This window comes from Chlamydomonas reinhardtii, chromosome 8, assembly GCF_000002595.2.
Source record: "Chlamydomonas reinhardtii strain CC-503 cw92 mt+ chromosome 8, whole genome shotgun sequence".
NCBI classification, from domain to species: Eukaryota; Viridiplantae; Chlorophyta; class Chlorophyceae; order Chlamydomonadales; family Chlamydomonadaceae; genus Chlamydomonas; species Chlamydomonas reinhardtii.
Genome location: NC_057011.1, coordinates 4,337,373 through 4,352,015, shown reverse-complemented (window position 1 = coordinate 4,352,015; position 14,643 = coordinate 4,337,373). Strand labels below are relative to the sequence as shown.

Genomic DNA, 14,643 nt, shown 5'->3' with positions numbered 1-14,643 from the left:
ACTCGATTCCCTGCCGTTTTGCACAGAGATCGTACGGGATTGCCTTACAAGCATGGGCAAGGGCAGGGGAGGGCAGGGTGGGGGGAGCATTCGGCATGACCGGATGCCCTCCCTGCGCCGTGTGATAGCCCTGGTATCAGTCATATCTTACATGCAGTGATACTATCTCTATATATCTGCATACTACGTGGGGCCTTGTCTGGCCTCTGTGGTGCTCGATGAAGCCATCTTGGCTTCTGCAACGCGCTGCGCTCACTGCAGAGCTTGTCTGTAACAACCCAACAACATTACATTCAAGTGCGCCGCAACTATCTGGACTCGCTGCTCTAGCATCGCTGCGCCCGGCGCCCATCGCGTGCACCGATCAGCACAATCCGCACTGGCAGTATTCTGGTCCTGAGCAGCCCGCTGCAAGCGGTTTAAGGGAGCCATCTAACGCACTGCTCGGTGGCAACATGCTAGCGGGCGCCCGCAGCGCGGCGGCACAGGCTGGGCCCTCAGCCTCCTGCTCTCGTGGGGCTGCCTGCGCGGCCCCGGCGTGCAAGGCCCCCGTCGCTCATGCGATAGCTTCTGCCTCTCCCGCGGCCACGGCATCAGCTTCTCACGGCGTCAGCATCACTCTCAGAAGCCACTGCCAGCGGGGTGCTGCGCAGGCCAGCGGCGCACTCGGGGCGTTGGGCGCCGCAGCGGCGGCGGCCGGAGGGAGTGGGCGGCGGCGGGGCGCGGTGCTCCCATGCGGATTGGCGGCGGCCTCGGCTTCCTCATCGGGCTCTGCAGCGTCAAGGTGAGGGGCTCGATGCTAGTGATGATGATAAACATCATGGGGGGTTGCTGGCATGGAGGTGGACGGGGTTTCAGTAGGAGGGGCCGCGGCGGCAATCGGCTGTGGGTGTGCGTCTGCAGTTCAGAGCTGAGGGGGCGGCACGCGGCAATGATGCATGGTGGCTACTCCATTGCCCCTCACTGAAACCTCGTGCACCGGCTCCCTCTTTCCCCGGCTTCCCCGTAGGCTCTACTCGGATTGGACCGCCACTGCCGGCGGCGCCTCGCGCGGCACGGCGCCAGCAGTGGCGTCGCCGTCACCGCTGGCGCTTGGGCTGTCGGACCGAGGGGCATCAGCAGCAGCAACAGCCTCCTCCGCCTCTGCAGCTAGCACGGTATCGTGTCTGGCGTCATCGGGGCCACGCGGGCTGATCCTGCCCCCGCGCGGGCTGTTGCACGCCCCGGGAGGGTGTAGCAGCAGCACCAGTGGCACTTTGATTAGCGGCAGTAGCATCGGCACCAGCAGCGGCAGTAGCAGTAGCAGTAGCGGCAGCACCGCCGGGAGACTCTTTAGCAGCAGCGGCGCCAGCAGTAGCAGCAGCACTGGCAGCGGCGGAATGGGCGGCCCCGGGGGACTCTTCGGCGGCAGCGGAATGGGTGGCAGCGGCGGCAACGGTAACGGTAACGGTAACCTGCCGCCGCCAATCATCATCAGTCCTACCGCGCTACGGGTGGTTGTTATCGGTTGGATGGGCTCCAACCGCCGCTACCTGAACAAGTGAGTTGTGAGCGGTTGCCGGCTGCCTGCTTGTAAGGAGCAAGGCTGGTGGTGGGTTACTGGGGTCCTTGGTGCAGGGCTTAATGGGGATGTTGGGCTGGACACGTTCAAACGGGCGCAAGAGAGGGCACAAGAGAGGGCGCAAGAGAGGGCGCAAGAGTGGGCGCCGGAGCAACACGTCAGCACTCTGTAGCGGCATCCAGGGCTGTCATCTGCCGGGCGCGGGAGGACGGATGGCGGTGTGCCGTCTGGGGGATGCGGCGGGGATGCGGGCTGGCTGGGGGTGTTGGGGCGTGCTGGGGTGCGGGCCTGGCTGGGGCCGTGGGGGTGTTGGGGCTGATCTGTCAGGTGGGGAGGTGGGGCCGGAGCATGCAGCCGCATGGCGCGCCCTGCCATCCGCCCGCACACACCCTGGCAACTGGTGGGGGCTGTGCCGCAACCCTGGCACCCACAGCCTTGGCTTGGCTTCCCTGACCCGCACCTCCTGACCCGTCCCAGCCACCTCCCACCTCCCCTCCCACTTCCCCTCCCGCCTCATTCCTCTCCTCCTCCTCTCCCCCTTCCTCCCTTTTCCGGCCCCCTCTCCCTCTCACAGGTACGGCGGGCTGTGGGCTCGCAGCGGCGACCACGAGGTGCTCATGATCCGACCCACCATCGCGCAGGTTAGGGGAGAGGGGGGGTTGGAGTTTTCGAGGAAGGAAAGGGTGTGTGAATGGGATTGCACGCCCAAGTTGGCGGGTGATGGATGGTGTGGGCTGGGGTTGGAGCCAGGCCACACAGGAAAGCGCTGCCTGTGCTCCGCTAGTTCAGCTTGGTATGGTCTGGATGGTTTGAGCTGGTATTTACGCCCACCAACAATCCGTCACACGCCAAAGCAAACTCGCGCCTCTCCTCCTCCTGCTCCTCCCGCACGCACACTCGCGACGCGCGCGGCATGTGCAGACGCTGGTGCGGTGGCGGGGCGTGGTGGTGGCGGGGCGGGACATCGACCGCGTGGCCACTCTGCACCGCGAGAACCCAGCCATGCCCACCGTGTACCACATATTCAGGTGGGCGGGGAAGGAGTGATGTGTGCATGTGCGTTGTGTGTGTGCATGTGCGTTGTGTGTGTGTGTGTGTGTGTGTGTGTGTGTGTGTGTACATGTGTGTGTCTTGCACGTGCGCATTTTGGGCTGCCTGCCACACAGACACACACACACACACACCTTTAAGCATTTCAACCTACACCTACACATTCTCTCTTTGTGCTCTTCAACTCACACACATCTTCCACTCACACACATCTTTTCCACACACACACGCCTTGTGACGCAGCACGGGCGGCTTCATCCACGCCGGCACCATGTGGCGATGGATGGACGAGGTGGAGGACGTGGCGCAGGTGGGTGGGGTGGGAGGGAGGATGGGTGGGTGGGGGGTACATCGTGGGGGTACATTCATAATTAATCAAGATGTGAAGTCGCAGCCAGCAACAGTAAGAGGGGGAGAAAGGGAAGGAAATGTGACAGGCGTGCGGTCGGGTCAGGTCCGCTTGCATTGCACGTGATGCAATTCACTGTTCATACAAGCCGCATTGACACGTCAAACCTCACGTCGCACCAACATGTCACACTGGCAAATACGGAACGCTCTCTCGTACACACACACATTCCCCCTTACACACACACACACACACACACACACACACACACACACTGCCGCCCAATGCCTTTCCATTCCCGTGCTTATAGGTGAGCTCGACTACGACCAGCGGGCGGGAATACGGGAATTAGGCGTGCTGGGTAAACGTTGTTTAGCGCGCCCAGGGTGCGGAGCATGGACGCATACAGGTGCATCGCGGGGTCAGGCCGAATGGTCGCCCGTGGGGTTACAGGCTTATCGCGGGTAAGTATGACTACCTGGGTGACGGCAACCACGCGACGCTCGGTAAATTGGTAGGTATCCGTAAGTAACTCCGGCGTCGTCTGGGCGGGCTTTCGTTTCGTTTTTTTTTAACACACACACACACACACACACACACACACACACAGCGGCGTGACCTGCTGGAGGAGGTGGCGGGCATCATCCTGGACAGCGCACCCGCGGCCGTGCAGGTAGGGATGGGGAAGCGGCGGCACAAGTTTACGGTGCAAAGGCAAAGGAAGTGGGTCGCAAGAGCGAGTGGATGGAGGCGGGGGCAGCGCGTGTGTAACTGTGTGATGGCATGTGTTTGGTAGAAGTCGGGTGGACCGCGGGTTCCCCACTCCCGGCCCTGCGCTTCCCAACGCCCTCACACACATACACACACACGCACACACACACCCTCCCGCCCAGCCCGACCTGGCGGCTCGCGCCATCGTGAGTGCCGTCACCAACACGCCCTCCGAGGAGCTGGGTCCCGACGTGGGCGGCATCCAGGTGGGCAGGCGGGGGAGGACTGGGGGACTGGGGCCTGGGGGACTGGGGGTTAGCCCACACGGGGGGGTAGACGTTAATGGAGAGCGGGGTTGGGCAGACGGATGGGGGTTGGGTGTTTGCAAGCTTAAAAGATTGGGAACACGATATCAGCAGGGGGGAGATTGCGGCATCCCATGAGAGGGGCGGGGCGGCGGCAGGGGCGTATGTGCGGGGGCGCGGGCGAGGGCGGGGTGTAGGCGTGGCCGTGGCCGTGGCCGTGGGTGTCAGGCATTTTCCACACGTTGAACCTCGCACACACAGTCATGCGTGTTACCTTACCTTGTTCTCTCTTTCTGTCACACACTCTCTCTCACGCACGCACGCACGCCTAAACACCTAAACACCCAACAAACCCGAACAGGGCGCGCTGGTGGGCGGCGTGCGCGGCTTCCTGCAGTCCTACCTGCAGTCCAGCGGCGTCAAGCTGCGGACCGAGGAGGTGAGGGACGGTCAAGGGGGGGGGTGCGGAGGGGGGCAGGGGGCGGGGCGTGGGGCGTGGGCGATTGTGGGTGTGGGTGTGGGCAGCTGCGGGCGGTAGGAAGGCACCCAAATAACGCGTGGCACTCCCTTTCCAATCTCTTTACCTACAAGACACACACATCACACTCTCTTGCACATAGTACACTCACGCCCTCTCCTACGCACATACTCACACACAACCCTCCTCCATCGCCTCCTCACACGTCCCTCCTCCACTCCTCCACTCCTCCTCCGCCACCTCCTACCCCCCCCCTACCCCCCAGGTGTACGACGCCTGGTACAACCTGGCCCCCACCTGCCCGCAGCTGTACCTGTACTCGGCCGCAGACCCGCTGGCGCCGCCGGGTGACGTGGAGCGGTACATGGGCGTGCAGGTGAGGGGGGGAAGGGGGAGGGGAGGGCGGGAGGGGGAGGGAGGAAGGGGGAGGGAGGGGGAGGGGCGGAGGAGGGAGGGGCGGGGGAGGGAGGGCAGGAAGGAGGGGGCGTGTGCGGGGTGGAGGTTTTGAATTGGGAGGACGTGGCAGGGAGGGTTTGAGGGGGGAGGGAGGGCCTCGAGGGAGGGTGGTTGTGTACGGCATGTCGCCCGAGGAGGAAAAGGAGGGCTTCAGCCCCAGCCGGAGCCCATCGGGCTTTCGGTTGCACACGCGCCTGACCCACATCGCCCTCACATGCCGGCTGGGGTCCCGCCGCAGTCTCGCACCGCACCTTGGCGGTTCCTCCGCTTTACACGCGGCGTGCACATGCCGCCTTGCACACACACGCATGCACGGTGCCGACACCTCCTCCCCCTTCCCCCTTCCCGCTTCTCCCCTCCCCGCTTCCCCCAATCACAATCACATGCACACACGCTGCTGCATCGCATACACTGTCTTTGTGCGATGTTTTCCTTGTGCTTCTTATCACACGCTGGATATATACCTCTCATGATTCTGTAGCTGTAACAACACTCACACGGTCACGCACACCGCACACGACGGCGCAGGAGGGCCGCGGCGTGGACGTGAGCTGCCACAAGTGGGTGGACAGCGGGCACGTGGACCACTTCCGGCGCCACCCGCACGAGTACGCCTACCAGATCAGCGCCTTCCTGGCGCGAGCGCTGAGGGACTGGTGAGGGAGGGGTGAGGTGGGAGGAGGTGGGAGTGGGAGGCGGAGGTGGGAGGAGGTGGAGGTGGGCGGGAGGAGGTGGTGGAGGGAGGGAGGGGGGAGGAGGTGGTGGAGGTGGGAGGTGGTGGTGGAGGTGGAGGTGGGCGGGAGGAGGTGGTGGAGGTGGAGGTGGGAGGAGGGAAGGAGGGAGGAGGTGAGGGTGAGAGGGAGGAGCTGTGATGGGGTGCAGGGAGAGGCGTTTGTGGGAGCGCGAGCGCGCGTGTTGGGAGGTGGGCAGGCCGTGCGACGGAGGCAAAGGGCGCGAGGCGGGAAAGGGCAGGAGGAGGGAAGGGCGCGAGCGGGGGTGTTGACGGTATGTCTGGCGGGTCGGGCGGCCACGCGCGTGCGAGATTGAGAGAGTGCAGGCCGCAGCGGGCGAGCGAGACGCGTGCTGTAACGCTCTTACGCGATGAAATTAACGCCTGCATGTCTGGCTTGCTCATTGCAAAAGTCAGCAGTCAGACCGGTCAGACGGCAACCCCCGCCATGCACAGCGGATGCAGCAGTACGGGTTGGCCTGCGGGCGGAACACATTAAATTGCCCTCGCTTGCCGCCGGAGCGCTACTCAACCCTACCCCTGACCTCCTTCAAACAGTCTTGCAAACACATAGCAGACAGCCGAGTCGCAGCCAGCACTTCCCGCGAGTCGCGCCGGTGCTGTGACCCTTGTATCCTATTTCTGTGTCCGCGCGGCGCCCCTGTCGCTGCGTTTGCTTTTTGGCATTGCCTGGCGAGAGGCTTGCCTAACAAAGGCTCCTACAAGGCTGCTACACGATAAGGAAACGACTTGCGCGGCCTTTCCCGCGCTTGCTTCGGTCCGTCGGCGCTTGCTCTGCTGGTCCGTCCAGCACGCCACTGTCCGCTCGAGGCGTCCCCAGGTGAGCAGGGGAAAAGATAGCCGCGGGGGCAGCAGCTGCAACTTGAATTGCCAGCGTTTGAATGTTTTCGCGCGCCCCGCTGCTGTTGCTGCTGCTTGCCGCGCGGGCCGCCCTCGTTTGCTAGCTGCCTGCGCGGTGCTTAGAGCACTGCACCGCCCTGCGCGGCAGGCTGCTTGCAGGACAGCCCGACGTCGACGACGACGAAGCGCGCCCGCTTCCTCGCGCCCCATACCTGACGCCCGCTTGCGCTGCCGCCTTTCTTTGGCCTCTTGCTTGCAGGCCACCGACTCAAGCAGCGGCTCTAGCTGCAACCGCGCTCTCCATCCTTCACGCTAGCAACTCCAGCAGCACGATGGAGCTGCTACCCAAAGCCCGCGCGGCCGGCGCCAGTTCCCCCGCCGCGGCCTCGGCCACGGCCGCCACCTCCCACCCCGGCGGCCGCTGGCACCAATGCGCCGCCGCCGCCGCTGCTGCTACTGCTGCCGCTCCTGCTGCTGCCGCTCCTGCTGGTGCTGCTGCTGCTGGCAGTGGCGCCGGCCGCCTGCTCGGGTCGCGGTCGGCGCTGCACTCGGCGGCGGCGGCGGCCGCGGTGTGTGTCCTGCTGCTGGTGGTGCTGCCGCGCGGCGCAGTGGCTGACGGCGGCTGGGACGGCTGGATTGTGGGTCGAGCCACCTACTACGGCAACGACGGAGGTGGGCGGGGGCGGATGGGGTGGAGGGGTGGAGCGGATGGCAGGGCGAGGGTAGGTGGGGAGAGAGGGAAGGAGCAGCACTGAGCAGGGCCCGCGCGGCGTGCGTGCTGTGTGCCATCCTTGCTGATAACCGCGATGAACTCCTCCCCCCGTCTACCACTTCCTTAACTAATCATGAATGTAACCCCCGACCCCCACTGCTGCTCCCTTACCCCGCCTAACCTCGCAACCCCACCCCTCCGCCGACCCCGCAGGCGCTACCATCGACCAGGGCAGCTGCATGTACGGCTACCTGCCCAACGGTACGGCGGGGGAGTGGGGTGGTGGTTAGGGTTGAGGCGGCGTGGCGTGGCGTGGCGTGGGGTGGTTGGGAGCGGGGCCAGTAGTGGCGGCCGCCATCAGCACCTGAGGTAGCGCTGCCCCGCGTCGCCGCCGTCGCACCCGCCAATCCCGCCACGCGCGCACACACATCTCTCGTGCATTTTCTCACACACAGTCGCAGCAACACGCGCACACATGCACACACTCTCGGGCGACTCATACTGTTTTAAACACACACGCGCGCACGCACACACACATACACACACACGCAACGCAATTCCTAGTCCTGCGCGCAATGTTTCCCTTGTGCTCTTCAACACACGCAACAGGCATGGTGTCCACGGGTCAGGACATCGCGGCGCTGTCGGACACCGACCCCAACTTCGGCGGCAGCTGCGGGTGAGTGCGCCAGCTGGCTAGCTAGCTAGCTAGAGCCGGCGGGGCCGCCGCGGGAGCGGGCACTAGTGGGCACCAGGGATCCACCAGCAGTGGTGGTGGTGGTGGACGTGTGCGCACGGCATTGATCGTGTCACTGACCCTCTCCTGACAGCACCAGCACCTGCGTCTGCGTCTGCGTCTGCCACTGAAGCCGCGTGCGGGTACCCGCGCATTGCCACCGGGAGTCGCGTGACACGCGACCCACCGCGGACCAATCCCACCCTTCACAACCCCCCAACCCCCTCCACCTGACCTTCCCTGCCTCCCCCGCAACCCTCTCCCTCCTCCCGCCGTGCCGCCTGCTATCTGCAGCCGCTGCTACGAGGTGCAGTGCAACCCCGCCTCCTTCAACGACGGCTACGGCCAGTGGCTGGACCGCAGCGGTGCCTGCTACAACGGCGCCGGCAGCGTCATCGTCACCATCACCGACTCCTGGTAGGCCGGGGTGGGGCGGGGTGGGGTGGAGTGGGGCGAGTGATGACGAGGGTGGGTGGGTGCGGGGGTGGCGTGCCGTGGCGTGGGGCGTGGAGCGTGGGGCGTGGGGTTTGGAGACTTGGGGGCTGGGGGTTACGCAGCAGGGCTGCGGCGTGCTGGGGCCTTGTGAAAGCGTGTGCTTGGGGCACACACGCATGGGCGCGGCCCATGCATGTGTGCCCGGGGTGTCTGCGCCGACCCCCACCCCACGCACTGCCAGTCCGCCTGCCGTTCTCCGCATCCCTTCCCTCTCGCTCCCTGCCGCACCCAACACGCTGCCGCCCTGCTGCCGCCCCCCCCGCCCGCCCCCTGCTGCAGCCCCTGCCACTACCCCAACAACGCCTACAGCAACAAGCGCTGGTGCTGCGGCGACATGCGGCACCTGGACCTCAGCTACATCGCCTTTGGCAAGGTGTGTGTGGGGGTGGGGAAGGGCGGTGGGGGCAGGGGTTAAACTGTGTGTGAATGCGTTTAGGCGTGTGGCTGGGTGTGGCTGGAGGGGTGGGATGGAGTCATGTTTGGGGCTGGGGTTTGGGCACCGGAAGATGACGTGGGTGAGGGTGTGTGCACGGTGTGTGTGTACTTTGCCGCCCACTACCCATTCTTGCCATACCTTCACCTTCCTTGCATTTTTCCTTGCCCTTACTTCCCTCCATCTCCGCTGCCTCCGCCCTCCCGCCCGCCCCGACCCAGATCGCCAACCTGGGTGAGGGAGTGATCGGCGTCAAGTTCCGGCAGGTGTCCTGCCCCGGCTACTCGGCGCCCACGCCCCGCCAGAACTCGTGGGATTTCTGGCAGGGCGGCAGCAGCAGCAGCAGCAGTAGCTCGAGCAGCAGCAGCAGCTGGAGCCAGAACTGAGAGAGCGGAAGGAAGCCGAGCGCTTCTGGGTGCTTGTGGAGCTAGAGTGTGGATGGACCCAGGGCGGGCGGGCATGATGTGCAGCAGGCGATGTGGAATCGCGGTTGCGGGCGAGCGAGCGAGCGAGCCAGCGGGCGAGCGAGCGGGTGGTGTGAGTGATTGTGGTGGTTGTCGCGATCGGGCGCAAGGACGTGATGATGTGAGGCTGCGACGGACAGGCGTGCGTGCGTGTTTGTGTGGTGCCCAGAGGAGTGGGCGATGCGGAAACACGTGTCATCTTACGAAACATGGCATGTTCATGTGCAAACATGATTAGTTATGGCTGGCTGTGCGTGCCCGTGCGTGCTTGCGTGCGTGCGGGCATCCATGGTGTGCGCGGTGGTTGGGTCATCGGTTGGGTGTGAGTGCGTGCGTGGCGATGGTACTGCGGGCGGCATGGTTGAGAGGCATATATACCGCGGCAACCAAGGCGCCGGTTTGTCAGCAAGTACGGCATCTTTAGGGAACGAACTTCAACTGAATCACGCAAGCACGGATAGATGACACGGATTTGTGTGTGTGTGTGTGTGTGTGTGTGTGTGTGTGTGTGTGTGTGTGTGTGTGTGTGTGTGTGTGTGTGTGTGTGTGTGTTTGGGCGCGCCGATGTACTGTGGTGGGTGGGTGTGCTCCCCCTAAATACGCCTGACATAGGTGAATAATGCAGGAGTGCAGGATGAGGACGGCATCAGTGGGCGGTGCCTATGTGTCTGCTCACCAGGTCAAGGCACAGTGGTGAGGCGTGGAGGTTTGAAAAGTGCTCGTCAGTAATAGCGAGCAGAGCAGACAGCAGGATGCACGGGCGGCATTGCAATACAATCAAGGTGCAGGATGTGCGTGAAGGAAGTTAGGCGGCGGGCACGCACGGGAGGCGGGCCAGCCAGGCAACATGTTTTCGTGACGCGCGGAGTAAGGGTTGTTAGGAACGGTGGGCCGGCGGAACGGTGGGCCACACGGGAAAGCAAGGGGCGGAAGGCATTTGCATGTATGCATGCTGACGCGCACGGTATGTTTTGCGCTCGCTGTTGCGCGCACACGCGCACGCACACGCACGACGTGTAAGACTGCAATGGGGCTGCGGTTGGTCCTGCAAATCATGACATGGTTAAACCTGGTTAAACCTGGCTTACACTGGAGCTGTCGGCAGGGGGACGGGGGGGGTCCGCCTCTTTCTGGGGCCCTACCTGGGGGGGCCCAGCTGGCAGTGCGGTGCTGCCCCCGCGCCGTGGACCCTCGGAAACGGCGCGGGAACGAACCGGCCGCGCGCCAACGGCCAAACGGCTGAACCCCGCGCCGCGGAGCACTGAGCTGCTGTTGCCTGCATTTTGATTGTATCGCCATTTTGTTGAAGTATGTTGTGATGGTGTGGCTGGTACGCGCGCTAGCTCACCGGCCGTTGTGCGCCAGGGAAAGGGCGGAAATAGGCGGAAGCCGCATGCAGGCGCAGCCCAATTGCGCCCCGGCGGACACGCACGGCGCCAAAATGTCGCGTTTTTCAATTGATGAATCCCGTGACTCTCCATCTCGCAGTCCTTTATTACTGTTACTGCGTTCTGAGCCTGCACAACGCACACACGCAACGTGCCGCTGAGCGCTCCGCAGACCTCACCGCAGACCGCACTACCGGGCGGGTTGTTGACCGCGCCACCCAGACGCCCATTCTCCTCCGCGCCCCGCGCAAGGCTTTCTCTGTCACGTAAGTTACTGCCCTGTCGCCTGCGCGGCGCCGAGCGGCGCGGCGGCGCCGAGCGCGGTGCAAGTCAAAGGCCTGCTGCGACCCTGCGCCGCCGATGCCCTTTCCTTTGCGCATTCCGCGCAGCGCGCCCGCGGCTTTATATCTGATCAATCAAACAAACAGCCCTAGGCAGCTCGCGGGCACAATGCGCGTTCGGCCGTCGACCCCGCCTCTTTTTCCCGCCCCTGTACTGCTGATGCTTGCAGGCGACGCGGAACCGCCCGTCGCGCCGCCGCCCGCTGCGCCGAGTCTCAAGGCCGGCGCCATTTACATTCGCAACGCGAGCTGGCTTAAACTACCTCCGTGAGCGTTGGCGGTCAAGCAGCAGCAGCTGCCGCGCCGGGCGTTGCGCCTCGCGAGCCAGCAGGCAAACGCGTTCAGCACTACTTACTGAGCGCATTTCAGTCGCTAGGTTTCTGCTGCTGACGGCGAAGGGGAGGAGCAATCAACCGGCGACGACGACTGGCAAACGCGCGACAAGTCGACGTCGGCGACAACGGGGCCTGACCGCTCGTACCGACAACGCACGCACAGAAGCACAGGCAAAGCACGCGCGCCGCGGTCTGTGTGTCCGGCGGGCGTTTAGTTCGTTATTAATCGGTGGTGTGTGTGATCCGCGCGCGCGCGACCTACCCCCGCTGGTACAGCGTGGTAGCGAATAAGAATAATGGTGCACTACTCAGGGAAGGGCGATTTGGGTCAGAGCGTCGTGATGGGTGCGGTTGCTAGCGGTGGCGGTGGCGGTGGAGGTGTGGGGCGGCGGGCGGCGGGTGGGGCGGCGGTGGCTGCGACGCCGCGGCAGCGGCGGCACGCACGGCGTTTTGTGACGGGCGCTGCCGCCGCCGCCGCCGCGGCGGGCCCCGTCGCCGCCACCCTTTTTCCCTGCTCCATCCGTCGCTATTGCCTGGTGCTGATTGCCGCGCTGTCTGCGACGCTGCTGCTTGCGACGCCAGCAGCCCGAGCCGATGACGGCGGCGGTGGTGGTGGCTGGCGCTACGGTCGCGCGACCTTTTATGGAAGCATGGGAGGTGCGTGTTCGTGTGCATGCGCGTGCGTGTATGCTGCATGCCCCGCTCCCGTTTCCCTGTCCCTCACACACGCACGCATGCAAACACACACACGCTCGCGCTTATTGTCCTGCTGTTTCCCTTCTAACACACACAGCTTTCCCGCTTTGCAGGCGGTTCCATCGATGACGGCAGCTGCATGTACGGCGGCCTGCCCAACGGTACGGCGGGCGGGGGGGGATAGGTTGAGGCAGGGTGAGGCGCATTGTGCACGTGCGTGCACTACGCCAAGTAAGCCCCTTACGTCCCACTGCACGCACACCACACCACATACACAAGAGCGCGCGCGTTTTGTGTCCCCAACACACACAGGCATGGTTTCCACGGGGAAGGACATTGTGGCGCTGTCGGACACGGCAGACGACTACGCCGGCAGCTGTGGGTGCGTGTGGGGGCGGGGGCGGGGGCGGGGGCGGGGGCGGGGGCGGGGGCGGGGGCGGGGGCGGGGGCGGGGGCGGGGGCGGGGGCGGGGGCGGGGGCGGGGGCGGGGGCGGGGGCGGGGGCGGGGGCGGGGGCGGGGGCGGGGGCGGGGGCGGGGGCGGGGGCGGGGGCGAGGCATGGGATGGGATGGGATGGGAGGAGGGGTTGCCGACGTGCGTGGGTCTGGTTGTGGAACTGTCGCGGGTTCGGGATCTGGTGATGGAGGCTGGAGGTGCGTGCGTGCGTGCGTGCGTGCGTGCGTGCGTGCGTGCGTGCGTGCGTGCGTGCGTGCGTGCGTGCGTGCGTGCGTGCGTGCGTGCGTGCGTGCGTGCGTGCGCGTGGCTCTCCCCTGATGATGGCCATACATAAACCCACTACTACTTTCCCCGGCGGCCTCCGCCCCCCGTGCCGCCTGCTATCTACAGCCGCTGCTACGAGGTGCAGTGCAACCCCGCCTCCTTCAACGACGGCTACGGCAACCACATCGACCGCACCTCGCCCTGCTACAACGGCAGCTCCGTGATCGTCACCGTCACCGACACCTGGTGAGCGGCGGCGGCGCACATGTGGCGTATGCCATAAGGCGCATGGGGCGGGCATAACACATGGGGCATATAACACATGTGGCATAAGACATCCCACGCGTTTACCACCCGCCGCCCCCACTACCGCATTGATGCTACTGTCATCTACCTCGCTGGCGAGTATGCGCCTGCCCTGAAGCTCCATTACGACTGTTGCCGACATTATTACGCCCACTGACGGCACCTTGCGCTTCACTTCCCCTCTGCTGCTGCCGCCTGCCTGCTACTGCCGCCCCTGCTGCCACCTGCTGCCTGCATGCTACAGCCCCTGCTACTACCCCGCCAACCAGTACTCCAACCGCCGCTGGTGCTGCGGCGACATGTACCACATGGTGAGGAGCAGGTGGCAGTAGCAGCAGGGGGGAGGTGGCAGTAGCAGTGGGGCCAGCAGCAAAAGTGAGGGCAGCAGCGGTGGGGGGCAGTAGCAGTGGGGGGCAGTAGCAGTGGGGGGCAGTAGCAGTGAGGGGCCAGGTGAGGGCAGCGGGGGCAGTAGCAATGGCAGTCCCCGGAATCCCGAGTGCTTCCTCGTGTGTCCCTCGCTCTACCGGCCTAGCTACCGGCCTCCCTCACTCATCTGCCTCAGTCCCTCACTCTGCCTCGCTCCCTCACTCTGCCTGCCTCACGCTCCCAGCCTCCACGCCCCACCTCCACGCGCACGCCCTGCCTGGCCCCCTCCGCCCTCTCTGCCCCCTGCAGGACCTGAGCTCCGAGGCCTTCGCAAAGGTGCGCGGGCGAGGGCTGCGAGGGCAGGAGCAAGCGTGTGCGGCCGGCCGCGCGCTGTAGTGCCGCCTGACCTGGCGTGGCATGGCGTGACGTGACGTGCGTGACGTGCGTGTCAGGCTTCCGTACGCAGCAGCACCCTACCGACGATGACCTGCTGCCGCACATCACTAGTCAACACCACATAATTACCCCAGGAGCCCCACACACACGCACCCTGCTGCCAGTGAGCACTCCAACCCGCCCGCGCGCGACAACCCCGCGCTGGCACTCCTGTTTGATCACAACCTCCTGCCCCGGTCAAGCCACGCACACGAGCCAACCAACCACCACACCACCGGTGGCACTCCCCGCCTTGCCTGCAACCTTGTGCCCAGATCCGCATTCCCCAGACGCCGTCGTCCCATTCCCCCGAACCCCGTCCATCCCCAACCTACCCCACCACTCCACGCACCCCTCCGCACCCTGCTGTTCTCCCTCACACCTTCACCCTCACGCCCACACCTCCACCCTCACCCCACTTCTGCCCACTCCTGCCCACCCACCCACCCCACACACACACACACCCTCACACGCACGCAGCTGGCGGACCTGGGCTGGGGCGTCATCGGCACTCGCTGGCGCGTGGTCGGCTGCCCGGGCGGCTTCCAGCCCTCGCCACGAGCCGCCAGCTCCGACTTCCCCGCCGGCACCAAGAAGAGGCAGAGGTGATTGGATTGGACGGAGTGAAGAATTGGGTTGAAGGGCGTACTGAGTGGCTAGGAAAGCTGCCGCACATGTGTGTGCGTGTGTGCGCCGGCGACTGCCATGCATACGCG

General features: G+C 65.1%; 3 protein-coding genes across 3 annotated transcripts in view; all 3 read left to right on the top strand.

The window, feature by feature from the left end:
- The first annotated feature begins 166 nt into the window (after positions 1 to 166).
- Positions 167 to 6,011, top strand: CHLRE_08g381650v5 (uncharacterized protein). Its single transcript, XM_043065277.1, has 10 exons — positions 167 to 784; positions 1,010 to 1,540; positions 2,136 to 2,202; positions 2,483 to 2,589; positions 2,855 to 2,921; positions 3,571 to 3,633; positions 3,854 to 3,937; positions 4,338 to 4,415; positions 4,720 to 4,830; positions 5,439 to 6,011. Exons 1-10 carry the CDS (start codon positions 456 to 458, stop codon positions 5,568 to 5,570), a joined length of 1,569 nt encoding a protein of 522 aa, XP_042922278.1. The 5' UTR covers positions 167 to 455; the 3' UTR covers positions 5,571 to 6,011.
- A 165-nt stretch (positions 6,012 to 6,176) lies between these two features.
- On the top strand, positions 6,177 to 10,822 carry CHLRE_08g381600v5 (uncharacterized protein). The gene is made up of 7 exons (XM_043065276.1): positions 6,177 to 6,481; positions 6,761 to 7,173; positions 7,427 to 7,474; positions 7,823 to 7,892; positions 8,244 to 8,366; positions 8,724 to 8,817; positions 9,099 to 10,822. Exons 2-7 carry the CDS (start codon positions 6,834 to 6,836, stop codon positions 9,261 to 9,263), a joined length of 840 nt encoding a protein of 279 aa, XP_042922277.1. The 5' UTR covers positions 6,177 to 6,481; positions 6,761 to 6,833; the 3' UTR covers positions 9,264 to 10,822.
- A 514-nt stretch (positions 10,823 to 11,336) lies between these two features.
- CHLRE_08g381550v5 (uncharacterized protein) overlaps positions 11,337 to 14,643 on the top strand; it is a 5,177-nt gene continuing 1,870 nt past the window's right edge. Inside the window, exons 1-7 of the mRNA XM_043065275.1 lie at positions 11,337 to 12,062; positions 12,215 to 12,262; positions 12,414 to 12,483; positions 12,947 to 13,066; positions 13,371 to 13,437; positions 13,802 to 13,828; positions 14,408 to 14,643. The exon at positions 14,408 to 14,643 is cut by the window's right edge and continues 1,870 nt beyond it. Of these exons, the coding sequence (XP_042922276.1) occupies positions 11,702 to 12,062; positions 12,215 to 12,262; positions 12,414 to 12,483; positions 12,947 to 13,066; positions 13,371 to 13,437; positions 13,802 to 13,828; positions 14,408 to 14,536 (822 nt within the window). The 5' untranslated portion in view covers positions 11,337 to 11,701 and the 3' untranslated portion in view covers positions 14,537 to 14,643. The remainder of the gene's footprint in view (positions 12,063 to 12,214; positions 12,263 to 12,413; positions 12,484 to 12,946; positions 13,067 to 13,370; positions 13,438 to 13,801; positions 13,829 to 14,407) is intronic.

Coding starts and splice junctions, on each gene's coding strand:
- CHLRE_08g381600v5 (XM_043065276.1), top strand. CDS start 6,834: ATGGAGCTGCTACCCAAAGCCCGCGCGGCCGGCGCCAGTTCCCCCGCC. Junction 7,174..7,426: donor CTACTACGGCAACGACGGAG/GTGGGCGGGGGC, acceptor CCGACCCCGCAG/GCGCTACCATCGACCAGGGC. Junction 7,475..7,822: donor GTACGGCTACCTGCCCAACG/GTACGGCGGGGG, acceptor CACACGCAACAG/GCATGGTGTCCACGGGTCAG.
- CHLRE_08g381650v5 (XM_043065277.1), top strand. CDS start 456: ATGCTAGCGGGCGCCCGCAGCGCGGCGGCACAGGCTGGGCCCTCAGCC. Junction 785..1,009: donor TCGGGCTCTGCAGCGTCAAG/GTGAGGGGCTCG, acceptor GCTTCCCCGTAG/GCTCTACTCGGATTGGACCG. Junction 3,634..3,853: donor GCGCACCCGCGGCCGTGCAG/GTAGGGATGGGG, acceptor CCTCCCGCCCAG/CCCGACCTGGCGGCTCGCGC.